The 18,134-nt window shown below is 38.5% G+C and overlaps 1 protein-coding gene across 3 annotated transcripts in view; it reads left to right on the top strand.

Moving 5' to 3' along the window:
- The window catches only part of SMOC2 (SPARC related modular calcium binding 2), a 145,926-nt gene that overhangs the window by 30,047 nt on the left and 97,745 nt on the right, over positions 1–18,134 (top strand). For all 3 annotated transcript variants that reach the window (XM_065680378.1, XM_065680377.1, XM_065680376.1), the window contains exon 2: positions 16,159–16,330. In XM_065680378.1, coding sequence (XP_065536450.1) covers positions 16,159–16,330 — 172 coding nt within the window. The remainder of the gene's footprint in view (positions 1–16,158; positions 16,331–18,134) is intronic.

The following is an 18,134-nucleotide window of genomic DNA, read 5'->3' as shown; positions in this document are numbered from 1 at the left end:
GGGTGAATCAAGGGTAAGATGCGTGTAGTTACCAGTTCAGTGTATACTTAGCATAAAAATACAATCCACTAAGGGAGCAAGAGAGAAAACAGTGAGGCCCATTAAATATCATGTTGCATACTATATCAGACAGAAGAAACTGGTACTTCAGAGAGCTCTGGGCCAGTGATAAAATAGAGTGCAAGAAGATGATTAGATCTGTAAGCCCTTCTTCAGCTAAGTATTAAGTTTTGGCTAAAGAATATACAAATTTTGACACCTCCTTTTAAGTTACCAGTCAAGTTTGTAACTTTGAGGCAGGCAAGGATGTGCAATCATAGGTGCCCTCCCCTTGGGAACACCAGTATTTCAGAGCTTGCAGACAGTGTGAATCCTTTAAGGAACAGAAGGGATCTTCTTTTTGTGTACATAAAATAAATTAGTAATTAAAGCCTTTTGAGGACATAAGCAAATTTTGTAGCAGTTATCAGTTGTTTTATCAGTCTCTTAAGAGCAGCTTAAGCAGATATAGAAAAAACAAGTCTGTTTTGGCCCTAGTTTATGATATCCATGATACATCATATGTGATTCATCAGAGGCGAATCACATTCAAACCAATAAACTGTTTATGCTGTGCAAAAACACAACTTTATATGAAAAGTGTTCAGCTTTCATAAATGGAGAACAGAACTGGGGAAAACTCAAATGTAAAAGGCAACCTACAGAGTGATTGTGGAAACACAGCTTTAAAATTTTAAAGCTAGGCACTTTTACAGTTGTTAGATAATGATGTATATTCTCTCACACTGACAACTAAGAAAATCCAAGTTAGGGCTTAAAGGTTTAAATCAGCAGACTGTTCATTGCTGAGAATCATGTTTCCCCCACACTTATCAGTCACTCTTTCTACTGGAATTTTATATATGCCTAACAGTAGATAACTTCTGGAATCCATGTCATTTCTATTGGCAGCACCAGGTCACCTGCTCCTTTATCTGGAGTTCAAGATTCAGCTTCAAACATTATGCTTGTCTGTGTTGCTTCTGCAGGGATTGTTAGATATAGTCATAAAAATCAGTGTTCACATCTATTTGTAGCATTTTTCTCTATTTTAAGTAGTTTTCTGTTGCTTCCAGAGTTCTAAGTTTTAACATTTTCTGGGTGGGCTTTTTACTTTATAGCCAAAGAACAAAATCTTGGTTGGATTCTTGTACAAGGTTGTGTCGGCCTTGCTGAAAAAGCTTGGAATATCTTTTGGTTGACATGATTTTTAGGCTTAGAAATAGGAAGAAGAAAGAGGAATAGTTAGTAATGGGCAGCAACAATTTACGAAGCTCTGTATGCAATATAGCTATCATATGAAAAAACCTCTGCATTTGTCTGTTGTTCCCTTGGGTGTTCCGTGCACGTGAAAACACGGTGTTACATTTGATTTCCATCTGTACAAGACTCTTAGGCTTTTGAGCTAGGGAGAAAGGAAATGTATGATAAATGGAGTTGACTATGCCTCTTTGTATTTGCCTTTTCTCAAAGGTTGGGACTGGAACACTGTTGCAAGAAGCAAAGCTTTGACTGGACTTACTTAAGCAGTAAGAGTGAGCTGTTCTTTATCATATTAATTTCAGTTGACTCATGTCATTTCACCTCCCAAAACCAATGATGGTTGGTTAAGATTATATCCAAACCAGTCATAAGTTACCAATGAATCAGTAACAGAATATTTTGGGCTGATATACAAAAACATCTCTTGCTCCATATTTAGTGAGCTTGGATTCTCTTGTGGTTCAACAATATTTTACAGAAACAAAACATTCTCAACTTCAAGCAGAGTACAGAATCCTTAAACTTTTAGTGCAAGGAGGGCAAAAAGTTAGCCAATTTACAGCTTCATTCCTCTTGGACTAGCTAACAGACATATGTCTTGCATAGTCTGTGCCCAAAACTTTCCACTGTCACTTATTTTGACTATCTGATAGATGCTGTGATATTAAAAGCATGGTATGCAACAGATAAATCATGGTATCAACGCCTTGTTGTGCTAATCCTCTCTGCTTTTCCAAATAGGGGAAAAAAAAAAAAAGATTGAAGTGTTTGGGTATGGAAGCCATGATAACGAACATATCCTTCATGGTTGGAGTATTTTTTTATTTTTCTCAGGTAGACCTGTAATTTGTTTGAAACATTGCCGTTGAGCAGCCTTATGGTATAGCTTTTAGATAAATTTTTGGTAAGAAACAATGTTTACAAAAACCTTGAAAAATATCCTTTGCCTTAACAGTATCAATTTGCTTTAGAAACATTAATATATCTTAGCTATTTTGTGTTTTGATGCATATGACAACAATGCCATCATTATTTCTACATGTCTGACAGCTACATCAAAGAAGTATCTGAAAAACTGAAGTTTTCTTAAAGCTAAAAGCCCCATAGCTAAATAAAACACTGCTAAGCTATCATAGAAAACCCAAGTAATCCATGGTCAGCAATAAATAAACCCAAGAGAGCTAAAGTGAAGGTCAAATCTGTGGCCTTGTTCAGAGCATGATCTTTTGGCTTTAGCATTTTACTTAATGTTTTGCTGTTATATTGTATTTTTCATTCGTGGCTTATAAACTGCTTTACGAAGACAAATAGTTCTTATTTTTCGGGTGAGGACTAAAGAAGCATCAAGAGATAAAATGGCTTGTCTGTTTAGTCAGTTCATTATAGCTATAAAGGCTTCTGATGCCAAATATTGTCTTAATTTTTAGGTAGATTTGGTTCTTTTAAGGAAGGTATGTTACAGGTATATATCCCTTGCAAATTAAATGTATTGTTCTCCTCCTTCTAGGAGGAGATACTAGGTACTTCAGGGCTCAGAAGTAGACAAGAACTGTGTGAGACTTTGAATTTGGGACTTGCCCTAAAAGAGCTAAAAACCCAATCAGTACCACACTGTTTCTCAAAACTTGAGAGAATTAACGGCATGCTGAGCCAAAACAGCTCAGCCCATGCTTTTGCCTTGGAACACCGTTCTAGATGTCATTAAAAATGACCTTTAGTGAAGATTTTTATTTTAATGGAAACAAAGAAGGTCATAATTTAGTTTACAAAACATCCTCAAATGCTTTTAACAAGAAAACCCACATGCCAGTTTTGAAGGATTCATACAGCTTCTCTTGCTCTGTCCTTGCTTTGTTAAATAGCCAGGCTTGTTTCAGCCATGACTAAATCTTTGTAGGAAAGAACATTTGGAAGGATGAGCCATGTGGTTAAAAAACAGGAATTAGTTTCTGGCATTTAATTCCCCACATTGCCACAGACTTCCTCTGTGACTTTGGACAAGCCACCACATCTCTGTGACTAAATTCACTGGCTGTAAACTGATGCTAGTGGAATTTCTCATCTTTAGAAGCAAGTTGTGAGGAGGACGTGCATTTGGGTATGAACTGCAGCTGTGGAGGACTTAGATTTTTAACTTTCTAAAAATCCAAAATAATTATTTAAAGGTGTGGCCATTTTCTATGGATTGTCTCAATAATGGGAAAATGCCACAAAGTAATTGGAGCAATTTGTCTGTGATACTTTGGCACCTCTTTCTGTCAGACAGTTTTGCAGCTGACCATACTTCCCTACTTGAGAGGCTGACAGCAAGCCGGTGACAGCACACCCATGGCAAATGTGTCATAACTGGCTATTGATGTTGCTCTGAAGAAGTTCTAGCTTTAGGTGTGATGTACATCACAGTAGTGGTGGACTTTGGGGAGCTTTAATAAATCAGGAAGGCCTGACCATCAGGTGCTGAAAGAGGTGGTTAGGGATATCAGCCTAGTGGATGACATCCAAAAGGTCAAGTGGCAGACTGTGTGATGACAGAAATCAGGTCCAGGTATCAAAGGCAACCTGTGCTAGATCTGACTGGGGACAGTTTTTTTAGGTCCTCAAGACTGCATCTCAACTAGAAGGCTTCTTCAGTAGTAAGTGGGAATGATGAATTTACGTAAAACCTTTGTTTTGGTTTCTGAGCAGTTAAACAATGAGCTACATCTGCCAAGGAGCCTGAAAAATCCTCTTGTTCATCTAGCCCAAGCCATATTCTTGGCTGAATGTTTAGAGTGACATCTGTCATATTTATCCAGATTGCTTTTTAATGTGATCAAGCATTATCTACAGAGAGATTCCATTGCCTGTGGTGGGCAGCATATAATTCTGCTTAGGTGTTTGGCCAACCTCTCCCTGTAGGAAAGAGAGGTGAATGAGCAGTTGCCCTTAGACCAGTCACTTAATCATCCTTTTCCTAGGGCAGCAAAGCAAGGGGAGGTGAGAATGCCTCAGCATCTGTTGTGGTATCTACTCTTCCTCCTGTCTGTGAGGCAGAGGGCAGGGAGCAATATTTGGGCTTCTTTAACAACAACTCCAGTATTACTTTTCTTCCTCTTCTGGAAAGCTGCTGTCTTTCCAGGCCACTACACACAACAGAGAAACAAAGCTGTGCCTATGGTTGCTCTGCTTGAGCTCACAAACACCAAAAGACAAAATATGGTTTTCGAAAGCTGGGTCAGAGACTCCAAGAAAGACAACTTGTACACAGGAAAAGGATATGGAATTGGTGGGGTGGGTATATCTGTTAAAAAGGGGATGGGCTCTGTTAAATATTCTTCCAAATGCATGCAATGAATCCATGCAGAACTCTTATCAGTGAGCTATTTTCCACAATCAAATAGGAAAACATTTCATAGGTGCCACCCTGTCCATATTTTGTTGGTCAGTTCTACTGTATATAAACAGCATCTGTAACATGGAGTAATTACATGCTTCCAATAAAAATAAACTGCGAGGATAAGATTCTCAGATTGTTTCAGTGTGATTAGAAGCCGCAAATATAAAATATTGCATCAGAGACTTTGGACTCTAGAAATCTTTAGTCTTGGGTCGTAGAAATATGATGTTTAGATAAGTTCTTGCTAAAAGCTGGAATTTGCCGGACTTCAATTTTTTTCACATTGTGAGGTACAAGAAAGTCTGATTAGAATGAAATACCTGTTCTTTAGAACTGTTTTTTTCTTTAAATCTGTTGTATTTTCAAAGTATTTAGGAAAGTTTTATCACTAAACAGAGTGTCTAGTCTTCCCTAGGTGTGTAGAATTGGTTCTGTTTGCATCCCATTTCAAAAAACGCCCTCAAAATCGTTGATATAGATGATTTTTATCCAAGGATTCAAATTGACTGATATAATCTTCTTTGTGTTCTCAGCTCCACTGCATTTAGAAACAACACTGTTCTTTTCTTTTACTTCTGGAGTGCAGTATTCTCTTCCATTGTTGATTCTCTGTCCACAATACAGTATGTGTGACTATCGTCAATACAGCTTCTTTGGGGATTATTTTTGATACAGCACATACTGTGGTGTGGCCTTTGCTCATGAAGTCAAATGGAAACTCTGCAACTTCTCCATCAGGTCTTTTACCCCTAACAATTCCTCTTGCTATCAAGAAAGCTCATACGTAAGTGTCCACAGTGGAAAGTGACTAATGTGTTGTACTGCTAGTATGAAGATTCTTTAACATTCTCTGTTATCGCTGGGTAATCTTTTAGGACAGATTTAAAAGCTACTGGTCAGTTGGTGTGTAGAAGGCAAAGAACAGCAAGGTAGATGTGTTCTGCTACAAAGAAGGCAGAGGCCACTCAAGATGTGACACAGAACTTGGAAAAACTTATTTTTTATTCTGGTAAATTGCCTGGTTGGATCATGGTTTGTTGGCCTCCCCCATCCACTTCTAGATACAGATGAAAAATTTTGGTTTTCGTGTTTTAAGGATTTTTCTTTTGTAAATGTCTTCATGATAATTAGAAATAAATGGCTTCCTAGTGACTTTTTTTCCTTGGAAAACAATGGTTTAAATTAAAGAAAAAATGGGTTTTGCCCAACATATAAACAAACATACAAGAGTTCCAAAAAACCCCAAAGTTGGAGGAAGTAGAACTGCCAGTGGTTTGAGAAAACCACAGGCAGGTTCTTGTGTCCCTGTGGAAATGTTTGTTTTTTGTTTTTTATTTTTTTCTTTTTTCTGGCTGGCTTGTTGAACCCTGCATGTTCCAAATGTGTACTGTTTAGCTGTTCACTTTTAGCATGATTTCTCCTTTTAAAGATGACAGTATTTAAACCTAGCAACATGCTTTAAGATCAACAGTTTAACAAGAGCAAAATCTGCCTCCCAGACTCAGCTGCCTGCCTGCCTTCCTTCCAAGATACTTTGTTCTGAAGAAGCTGATGGCAGTGATAAATGTAAGAGAGTTAGAGCTCTGCAGTTATTGTCAGCAAGTTAGCTTTATGGGTTGGGGATTAGACCTTTGATGTCTTATCGGGTTTCTGCCCTGCGTGAATCAGTTGCTTACTTGATTTAAATTATAAAAAGAAATGCTCTGTTGTGATATTGTCTCATACTGTGTCTTCGTCATTTGAGATGCCCTCAGTGTTCTTCAGTTCCCCAGAAAGGGAAGGCAACCAGCCATATGGAGAGTGGCCAGTTGCCTGCTGATCGTGATAGGCATTAGAGTTGCATAGAAACTCAGATATAGAAAAACCCTGTTCAGCAAGCCTTTCTGTCCCCCCACAAAGGGAGATTGTTCCCAAAAAGTCTGTAACACAACATCCACTACTGTTTCACTTTAGCATTTGAGGGGGTCTCCCTATTCCTTTAATAAATTACTTCCTTTTCACTGAGGTAAGGGATTCTTTATGAAGTTGTCTTTCTAACATCCCCCAGTGTAATTGGTGCTGGACTGGTATGGACTGCTGGTGGCTGCTTGGACATGTGGTGAAAAGAGAGCAGAGGTGAGCTGAGAAGGGGGTCTTCCTTTCTTGATTCCAGGGAACAATGAGGATGGCAATACCTTACCCTGGACACAACTGAGAGCATCAAGAAGCTCATTTTCCAGGTTTCGCACGTGCTATGTGCTGTACCAGTGGGTGAAGACATTTTTGGCCTTTGTGACAAAGGTCCAACCTAATGCATCTTATTTTGAGTTATACATTATTGGTTTTAGTTTTATTGTTTTAAGCTACGTCAGGCACTTTAAGGGTATGTGTTGCTATTCTTTAATCCTAAAATAGATATATAAATGTTGATCTGGATTAGATTTTATTTGTATTTTAAAATAGCATTTCAACATTTTAGAAGCCAAAATATTTTTCATGTGAGCAGCCTTTGAACAAGATTAAAAAGTAAAATATATCTGTTCCCAAATCATAGCTGTGGTTATTAAAGACACCAACCAGACAGATTAGCTGCATGTGAGGAAACTGGCTAACAGGACAGTTGTACTAGCATGCTTGTATTCTGAAAGTTGGGTCAGTACTCATGAAAAGCTTAAGTAAACTAAAGGATAATTCAATACATAGACAATGCATCCCACTGTTTCTCTGTTTATTTTCTCCCTGTGTGACTTCTGGCAACTGAGAAGAAACACTATAAATGACAGTAACCCGCCAAAGAAAAGATTATGAATAACAATACCACAAGAATGAAGGGCATGAAGTTACCAGCGACTTGGGAAAAATGCAGAACATTGGACGCGTGACATGTGTAGAAACTAGTGGATTGTGGTATATGCAGAACAGAACACTTTCAGATAAGAAAGTGTTCAATTTGAGTTTCCGTATAAATTTATGGTAGATTGTTTTGTACATACATGTGAAGTACAACGCATTTCTAATAAGAGGTCTTTTTTTTTTGTTTTCTTTACCACATTTTTAGCAGTGCTGCTTTCAGCACTCCATTTAAGAATGACATGTTTTACTTCCCAATCTGCAGTTTTATGTTCAGGCAACACATACAGCAAGCTGATACCTAATGGATACCATGGACAATGGACACATTTTAACGGACACCATTAAAGCTTTTTGATGGTACAAAATGAAATAAAACCAAATCCCATCTAAGTTAAAAAAATAAAGTTAAACTAGAGCTCAAAATAATTATAATAAAAATCACAGGAACTTTTTTTTTAATCCCTGAAAACCCAGGTAAACTTTTTTTATAAGGGGGAAAAAATGTTGCAGTTTATTTGTTCTTGCTGTGGTTCACTTTTATTACTTCTATATATCTACAGTATTAAATATGTGGGCTGTCTTCACCTATAGTGAATTCGTTAGGTTCAGTTTGCAGAAATGTTTAGTTTTAGTGTCATTGACAGTCTTTATCATCTCTTGAAAGTTAAGACCATTAGTTCATTTTTAGCTATATGGGGTGATTGCCAACAAGTTTTTCATACATTGTTTTTGATGCTTAGACTTTACAGCTTCTGGCATGACTCATTTAGAGTGAGTGTTTTGTGCTTCCAAAGACTATATTGTAAGAGCATTCAAATGAATCAGTGAAAGCTGCTCCTGAAAGGGTAGTTCTCCAGGCCTGAGTGCTACTCAATAGGAGCCCAAACCTGCTCCTGTTGAAGTCTGTGTATTTACCTTAGTAGGTATTGAACCAGATCCTAGAATGCTATTCAAGAAAATAGCCCTTCAGTAGGTATGACTGCACTTCAATGAAGCAGTGTCTCAGCGGGCATTAGAGACAGCTCTCCTGTGTGCCCCTGTAGATGCACAGGTGCTTACTGGAGATCTTTGATAAGATTATTTTTGAAACCTAGACCCTGCTTCTGTTTCAGTTGTTTGGAATCTGGCCCTTAGAATGTTTCTTCCTCTTTGTTTTCCTTTGCTCCTATGGGCTGGGTTAATCTCATAGGACTTCAACCATTTGCTGGAGAGCTGTTTACTCTCCAGTTCATAATGTGGAAGATACATTACTAGGATGCAATCAATCTTCTCCTAAGTCGAGTGAATCTTACCCTAAAGGTGCGAGTTTCTAATTTCTCTAATCTGTGCAGCTAGCCCCACATTATGAAATCATGATCATGGCTTGCTGCCCTGGAGAGTGCTGCAGTATTGTGGCTGGAATATTTACTATTTTGTGTGAACAGGGACAAATAAACTTTCAAGAACAAATGTTAATTTTCAGATGACCGAGATAACCTCACTGAAGTCAGTAGACTGCTCACTTGTCTGCTAGTGAAATATAATGGAACGATTCTGATTTACACCAAGAACATTTATCATTGAGAAGAAGCACAGAAATGTTTTGAGGTTCTTGTAAGTGCAAACTGCCTTGCCTACTACAGTAGTGGGAGTGGGCACATTCTAGCTCATCAGTATACTATTTGCTTAGTCCTGTGTGTGATGTCTTTCTGTATAAATGCTTCCATGCAAGCTTAACTTTAATAATGATGTCTGGTTTGTCTGGACAAAGGAGCAGGTTACAGTTTGAAGTAAATGGCTCTGGGCTTGTCCTGGAATAGTCGTGAAAGACTGTTTTGCTTCAGTGGGATAGCACAAGGTGAACTAATCTGTTAAAGATAGGTTAAGTACACTAGTTATGAAGGGTTTTCATTTTTAATGTATCTATTGGACTGTCCTAAGTAAGCCAATAACAAGGATGAATATAGGCTGAGAAAGTTGGGGCTGTTCAGCCTGGAGAAGAGAAGGCTGTGTGGAGACCTCATAGCAGCCTTCCAGTACCTGAAGGGGGCCTATAGGGATGCTGGGGAGGGACTCGTCAGGGACTGTAGTGACAGAACAAGGGGTAACGGGTTAAAACTGAAACAGGGGAAGTTTAGATTGGATATAAGGAGGAAATTCTTTCCTGTTAGGGTGGTGAGGCACTGTAATGGGTTGCCCAGGGAGGTTGTAAGTGCTCCATCGCTGGCAGTGTTCAAGGCCAGGTTGGACGAAACCTTGGGTGGGATGGTTTAGTGTGAGGTGTCCCTGCCCATGGCAGGGGGGTTGGAACTAGATGATCTTAGGGTCCTTTCCAACCCTAACTATTCTATGATTCTATAAGGAGAAATTAGGTTTTCCATATATTTCAGCACTATGGTTGAATGCTTTTTATGGCATTGGGATGAGAATAGGGTTTGTTGTATAAATGTACCTTCTGCTTCATTCCTTGGCAGAAGAGTGATGAAAAATACTGAAAAAATGAGTGGTGTTTTAATAAAGCACTTTAACTGAGACAGATTAGCTGGTTACAGTACTCTAAGGCAGACTGTAACATGTTGATATTTAAACATCATTGCCTTTGAAATATGCATGGGAATATGACTTTACAAATTATAGCCTGCATGTGTGGATATATATACACAATGGTGTGTGTTTGTGCATATATACACATGAATATATGTATATACACACACATATGTGTTACTATTGTCTAACTCATTTTCCCATTGTAGACAAGCCTGGAGGGAACAAAATATTCCTAACTTGGAGACTTTCACATCTGCACTTCATGCAGCTATCAGAAAGAAGGAGCATGCCTACATAAATCACTGTAAATCAGCACATTTTTCAACAGCATGAAGCCCTAAGCGCAGAGCCACTTTAGAGTGCACTTCTCCACAGTTTGTTCACAGACCTCCCATGCCAGCAGCGGGGAAGTCAGACCATTTTATTTCTATTCTGTTCTAACAACTTACAGTAACCAGATGCAGGATAAAGAAATTGCCTTTCAAAGCTATAGTCTGCACTAGGCTTTTCCAAGCAAAACGGCGATGTCTAGTATCAGTCTTTTCTCTTCTGCCTGTTTTTCAGGACTTTTTGGCCCTTAGCCCCCCAGGATGAGTTGTTACTCTCCTGTTCTGTGAGCAGGCTTGAGCTTATTTAATTTTAGATTCTGAAGCAGTAGTTTTCACCAGTTATAAGGGGTCCACAAAAAATAACAGAATAAAAGCCTGTTGTCAGTATGTTTAAATATCTAGTTTCAGTGGAGGATATATAGCATTGAAAGGAAAACTGAAAGGGTCTATAAATTGAAGAAAGGTTGAAAACTTCAAGTAATCCAAATCCATGAACTTGAAGGTTTTTTCTTTCCCTAGTGCACAGACTCCAACCTGACCTTACAAAGTAGGATGGAGTTTCTCTCCATAGAAAAGAAGCAGTTTATGAGTCTTCAGCTGTGGTAGGAAAAGTTATAGTAGGGCAAAGTAAAAATAGGCTTAGCATAGTTATGATCTATGCTTTAGTGTGCAGCCTGTTTGTCAAGGATGTCTCTACAGGACTGCAAGGAAACTTTCCTAGTTTTAAACTGGCCCAAATAAAAAAAAAAAAAGTAATGAAAAGAGAGATTGGAGATCACTCCTATGCCTTGCTCAGATTAATCAGACAGTGGCTTCTGACCAAAGACAATCCACAGCTGTGCACTGTATTGTGAAATGTAGATTAGAGCATTTCCCATTAGTGTTTAAAAGGCTGTGAGCCAGATTCGATAATTAATCTTTATGCCTCAGCCTAAGTACATCTGTTGTCAGCTTTTCCTCCAATGGAGTGTTCCCCATCACCAGACTGTGACACTGGTCTCAACTCTTCTGCTTTCTTGCACTGGCAGTTTGGCTTGTAGACGTATGTAGTTACTGATTGTCTAGCCATACTCCATTTTTCTTCCAGTATACTCTGTGATCTGCCTAGGTGAAGGGAGAGTTGCTCTGCACTATACATAATGGGATCACAGATTTGTGTACTGGAAATGAACAAATGTGTATGTGACTTTTCTGAGACCTTTTTTGCCCTAGTGGTGATGTGGTGGCAGGATATAGGCCAGAGGGAATGACCCTGAATCCCTGCATAAGAGTAGATAGTGTAAAGAGGAGATATGTGTCATGCTATAGAAGTGAAGAAGTTAATGGTCATATTCTCTTGATAAATGTTTTAATAGCACAGTAAAGAAACCATTGAATACCTGCTCTTGAGATACTGGAAAAACTCTCTTGCATCCCAACTCTCCACGGCCCAGATGTGGGACCAGGGACAAAAACGAAGCCGAAAGATGAAACGGAGCAGAGAACAGAAAACAGTAGAAATAATTTTCTCCAGTATAAGTAGGGTTTCAGGTATCTTCTACTTTGACAATTCTAGTGTTAACAAACTCCAGTAACAGAGGGATGAAAGATCACTGGGACAGCCTGTGATATAGAGGCCACATTTCAACCAGTATCAAGAGTCTTTGTTGTGTGAGACAGTGAAAGAAAATACTGTAATTCCATGATGCCTGAAACACATGACAGTAAATAATATTTTACCAGTGCTTGTATCTGTCAAATGGGTGCAAGCAGCTTATGGTGACTTTGGTTTTATTAACTGAGGTAAACTTAATAATAAAGAATCTTTCTGACATAGTTCTATTATTCTTTCTTCTCAGAAGTAGTATGTGAGAATTTAAAGCAGCGCCTTGTATGGAATGGTAGGCCCCTTGGAAATTGGAAGTTGTAAAAGTATAATGCTCTGGAAAGGCTGAAATAAATTGGAAGGTGTAAAAATTTTTTATTATACTAAAATGTAAAGCAGAAGATAAGTTAAAGCAATTCCAGCTGAGGAGTTGTGCCTGCTAATCTGTAGCATAAGCTTCAATTTGTAGTTGAAAACAATTTTCTGAAACTTGACTAGGCTGGTTTCTGTGTTATTAGGGGCAGGAACACCTCCTTGTTAAAAGTGGTTTGTTTTTTAATAGGGTTTAGCCATAATTGTCCAGTTTTTGGTGGTGATTCAAAATAGTTCCACCTCAGGTTGGTCAATTTTTGTTGGCTCAATATCAGTTGCTACTAGCATTCAACAGAAATGCTGCTTTAAGCTTGCCTTTCAGTGAATCACATGTTTGTACAATAACAGACTTGTTTGTTAAATGAACTTAAAGACAGAAATAGATGAGCCTGTTTCAGGGTGAGTCACCTTCTGGTCCATCTAGAGCCACTTTTCTCTCTAAACTGTCCTATTTTAATCAAAAGGAGTATTTTCGCAGGGAAGTGAAGCTCTAAGATATGCATCAGTATTGTCCTCGTGTCACTGACTCGGCTTGTTCCTGTTTAAACAAACGGCAGATTGTGTGAGAAATCTCTTAGCCCTAGCTTGTTTCAGCATTTCTATTAGTTTTGACATATATCAATTCCTTTGGCTATATACTTTCTGTCTTTATTTTATAAGTACATTTGCTAGTCAGTCTTGTATGCTGTCTTTTTCTTGCAGTTTCTTGCCTTTTTGTCCTTCCTGCTTTTAAATTCCTCAGTTACACTAGGTTGGTGGAAATTGTTTAAATGTACAACCCAAATTCTCCAGTGAGGTTTGGCTAACCAACAAGCTATTTAAGTGGTTTTGTCTCCTGGGTATGTCTTCATCCTCTGCTTTTCCAGGTTGCTTGAATATCCTTGAACCCATAATTTACCCTAATATCCTCTAAGGCTTTGAAATAATAAAATACTTAAAAAACATTCTTTGGATAAATGCCCTTTAAAATATAGCTTTATCTGTGAACTATCACACTCTCAAGAGGGTGGATTTTGTTCCTCAGATGATTAAGGGGATTTGCTGTCCGCTGTGTTACTGTGGTTTGTCCACTGTGAGCAGGCATACCCATCTTAACTCAAGCACCAACTCAAAACAGAAAAGATGAAGAAAGTCTGTGAGAAAAATGGGACAAAGGGTAGGCTGTTGCTGTGTGTGATTCTCCCCCCACCCCATGCCTGGGTTCAGTTCTCTGATCTACCACGTGATTTTCTGTGGGTCATGAAGGCTTCCTGTACTTTTGAAAAATAATTCTCTGCTCAACAGGGGTGTTGCTGAGGATAAATTAAGGGTGGTAAAGTGCTTAGCCATTACACAGGGGTAGTCTCATACACGCAGAAAGGCTGTACTCAGATCCTTACTTCACAAGATAGGAAGAGGGAGATCACTTGACGTGCCATCACCAAATCCACAGGGCATATCTGTGGCAGAACAGGGGACTGGATCCAGTTTCGTTGCCAGAGGCCCCACACGGTCTATTTTTCCTTGAAAAGTACTTTTCATAGTCGAAATCCTGACTCCTGCAGATGCCTCCACAACAAGAAAGGGAGTCTTGGAGGACCTCACTTGGAGGACCCCCCAACACTGCAGCTCATCAGGGCACCCTGGCATACCCTGGAGACCAACATAATGTTGGGATTGGTCACAGTTATTGAAGCCTGTCTTCCCTGTTGCTCATTTTGCAGGTAAAGGGAGATGACTTCAGTTTTGTTCTCTTCTCACTCAGACCAGCTAATTATTAATTTCTGTTAGGAAAAACGACCTGAAAAATAGCTCCAAAATGGGAAAGAGGACGTCTCTTTTGGAGCTGTATAACTACATGCCAGGATGAAAGTTTTGGGGTTTGTGTGTAATTTGAGTAATTTGTGAGTTATTTGCTTCTGAAACTAATTATTGTTAAAAATGAAAAATTACTAAATATGTCAGGAAAAGGAAACTTTCCTTTTCATGTTACTGTGCCAATAAAACATAAAAATTCTGGTCAAAATCCAACCATATGACTATCATTTTAAAGTGATACCTTTGAGACTGTAGCTTCAATTTTAGGCATGCTCTTCAGAAAGACATCTGTATTGTCTCATGTTAAGTGATAGGAAATGCAAATAGACCACAGTTTAAGTATGAAGATTACAGAGATTTATACCTCTCTTTATACTTTTTTTTCCCTAATAACATGCAGGGAAACTGTAGCAAATGTTTTCCTATTTTCTTTAGCTTACATTACTCTTTTCTGCTCAAATACTGGTCTTTGTCCCCCTTTTTTTTTTTTTTTTTTTGCTTGAAATTCTCCTCTTAGTAGCTTCAGTTTCTAACCTGAGGTTCAAAATGTTCTGTAGCTGAGGTTTATGATAATGAACGGCAGCAATGAAACACGTGCTTTAACTGGATGATGACCTTTTCTTAGGTACCTCCTAATGTTCAGGAGAACTGTTATCTCCTGGTGTAAGCTATATACATTGCTTAATTTTGTGCTTATTCAGAAATAATAAAATGATGGAGAAATTTATCTGAGGACTTGAGTTCACCTCCTCCCAAGTTCCCACTTTTCAGGAGCTCAGAAGATAAAGTACTATCTTTGTTTTTGGCTGGCAAGCAGAGGCATCAGAACCAATTGTGGTTTTGGCAGTATGTTTCAGGGTAAGTAGCTCCTGCTTTTCACAGTCCCAAAAAAGATGCCAAAATCATGAACCTTGCCTGCAATCGTGGGGATGGAGAGGTGAACAGTTAGAGCAAGTTCAGTGTGGCTTTGCGGCAGAACTAGAAAGGGGAGCATCTTTTGATGGCAAGAGGTTACTTCTGTCCTCCTGTACCCACTTACTGGCTTCTGGAGGAGATGAAATGGAATTTCTGAGAAAGGGAGAACACTCTTTCTGATACAAGAAGGCCAGTTCTTGGCCACCTGGGCACAAGTTGGCTCACATTCAGGTGGCTGTTGACCAACACACCCATGTCCTTTTTTGCCAGGCAGCTTTCCAGCTGCTCTTCCCCAAGCCTTTAGCTTTGCATGTGGTTGTGATCCACATACAGGACACCATCCTGCATGTTGTAAGAATGGTCTCACAGGAAAAACTGCAAGCTTATAACCTTTCCCTCTTCAATCTTGGCATGTAGTTTTATAGACAAGCATATGCACAAGTACAAATATTTCTATGAAATATATCTGAAAACTCTTTGTGGGTTTTTTTTTTGGTTTTTTTTGGTTTTTTTTTAGTTTTGTTGAGGAGTCTTTAGGTTTTAAATATAAGCATTGCAAGAACAAATGATCTGTTGTGTTTCACAAGGTGCTTCATAAGATTCTCTTACCTCAGTTTTTTTCTTCAGACCTTTTACACTGAGGCCACTGGAGACATTATGGGTATAATTTTAGATAAGTAATGATGTCTAAAATCCTATTTGGATCTTAGAACATATTTTTCAGCTTGTTATTGTAGACTCGTTAATGCATGACTAATAAAATAGTCAAGTTTCCATTGCTCTCATTTTTGTTGTGGAGAACGTTTCTGCCATCACCGTTTTTACTGTAAAGACTCCAAGCTGCTGTTTCCAGCTTCATAATGGGTGAAGAAGATTCAGATATTTCCTAATCGCAATAGTGGTTTTAGTATATGTTAGAGAAATGTTGCAATCACTACCATTTCAAAGCAGCAGCAGAATAATCACAGGTATGAACTAGCTAGTACTTGAATAGGCTAAAAAAGCTGAGCTTTCTTTTTAGTTTTGGGTAATATTTGTATGCCTTCCTTGGGGAAGGGGATCACAGAGCACTTTTCACATGGGAATAGCATTCCTACAGGTTTTGTTTCTTCTTTTTCCCCCAGTTTTTGAGAGTGGACCAAGACAAAGACAGAGAGTGCAGCCTGGACTGTGCAGGCTCCCCCCAGAAATCACTCTGTGCATCTGATGGAAGAACTTTCCTGTCCCGGTGTGAATTTCAGCGAGCAAAATGCAAAGACCCTCAGCTGGAAATAGCCTACCGGGGCAACTGCAAAGGTGAGCAAATCAAAGTTTCTCTTGACCATGATGAAAAATAATAGACTTAAAATAGTTTTTGAAAATGTTTGTTTATTGCAAACTAGGAATGCCGTATGGGAAAAGCTTTCTAAAAGCAAGTAGGTTGAAATCCATCCTGTTGATTTATAAAGATAAATTGACCTTTATCAATCAGAAAAAATACTACTTCCCCACCCCTTTACAGTATAAAAAATCCCTTTTAAGGAAATTGAAAGTTTAGGTTGTTCTTCTAAAGGACTGTTATCATTGGCAGACTCAGAGTTACCTTACAGTTATCTGCAGAGGTTTCTTGTTTGTTGCAGTTTCGTATTTGGAGTTGCTTAGGTTCAGTCTTGTGTTTTCTAACTGCAACCATTTAGTTTGTGTGAGGGAAAAAAAAGAAAGTTTTTTAATACTTAGAGCCCTCACAGGCCATTTCTGCCTACATAATCTACTCTTCTGATGTCTGGAGAAACTGTGTGATATGCAACCCTAGCACTTCAGATCCAATATTTATAAAGTATTCATAGCTAAATCTTTTCACTTTTAGAGTAGCCTGGTGCTAGAGAACACAGTTCCTTACTGAAGTGTAGGGTGATTCACAACACAATGATCTTCTTTTTAAAATGTAAGAATAGCAGTGGTCATAAAGATTTACTTTCCTTTTCTCTTTCCAAAAGAGGGGTGGGATGGGTTGGGAGAAAACACCAGGGACCACACATATTCGACCTCTAGGAAGCAATTTTCCACATCATCTCTCTCCAGCTCCAGCAAGCCTCTGAAGCATCAAGACTGCTTCAAAGAGATGTTCTGTCTCATCTGCCTAGATGAAACACTATGCTCATTCTTCAGCCCTTTCATAATAAGCCATTGTATTAGCTGATGGATCTATTTACTTTTGCAAACAAGGATAACATAGTGAAGCTACCTGAGCCGAAGCTTTTGTTACACTCATGAACAACAGAGAGAATTCTTGTGCACTCTGCATTTGTTCATTTTATGCATTAGAGCATTATACACTTTTATGGAAATCAGTTTGACTGTTTTTCTTTATTGCTTTTTCCTCTTATCATACTGACAATGTCATCTGCAAGAAATTTTTTCTATAAAGATACATTGAATTGCTTTACTGAAGGTGTCCTTGGTGATGCTGGCAAATTTTTCTGCAGTAAACAACTAGTATTTGGAGAATTGCTCACTTGCTCTTTACTAATAGGGTGTCAATACAATTACAGACTTGGAATTAGACACCTTAAGCAACATAGGTGTTGTTAATAGCAAGTATACATCATGCCCTCATTGGTCAGATGTTTTTAACCTTTCAAATAAATGAAGGGAAGCATCACTCTAGTATTTAAAGATGTTTTTTCTTTTGATTTGCAATAGACACATGATTGCCAATAATATACTCGGTCAATACCAGCAAGAGACCAGTGCTCTTTCATAGTATTTCTTACTCAATCAAAGCATCCTTAAATTTTGAGGTGACCAGTGTCTTTATTACTACCTATGGCTCAAATCATCAGAAATATTTCAAGCTGTAAAAACAAGCTTTAGAGAATAAAAAAGACGATTTGTTGGCCTAGCTGTAAGTCTCAGTTTTAGCATTGCTAGAGCTACTTTTGATAGTCCCATCAAATATTCTTCTGAAAGAGCTAAGAAAGTCCTCAGATTAAGACCTCTTTTTAGTCAGTTGCTTTTGAGTGGTGAAATTTGTTGTTGCAGGTGATGTTTGAGGAAAGAGCAGAGGGTTATTTTAGTAGGGCTGACCAAAAAGTGATGGTTCCGTTTCAGGGCAACTTTC

This window comes from Lathamus discolor, chromosome 5 (genome assembly GCF_037157495.1).
Source record: "Lathamus discolor isolate bLatDis1 chromosome 5, bLatDis1.hap1, whole genome shotgun sequence".
Taxonomy (NCBI): Eukaryota; Metazoa; Chordata; class Aves; order Psittaciformes; family Psittacidae; genus Lathamus; species Lathamus discolor.
This window is presented reverse-complemented; position numbering and strand designations above follow the sequence as displayed.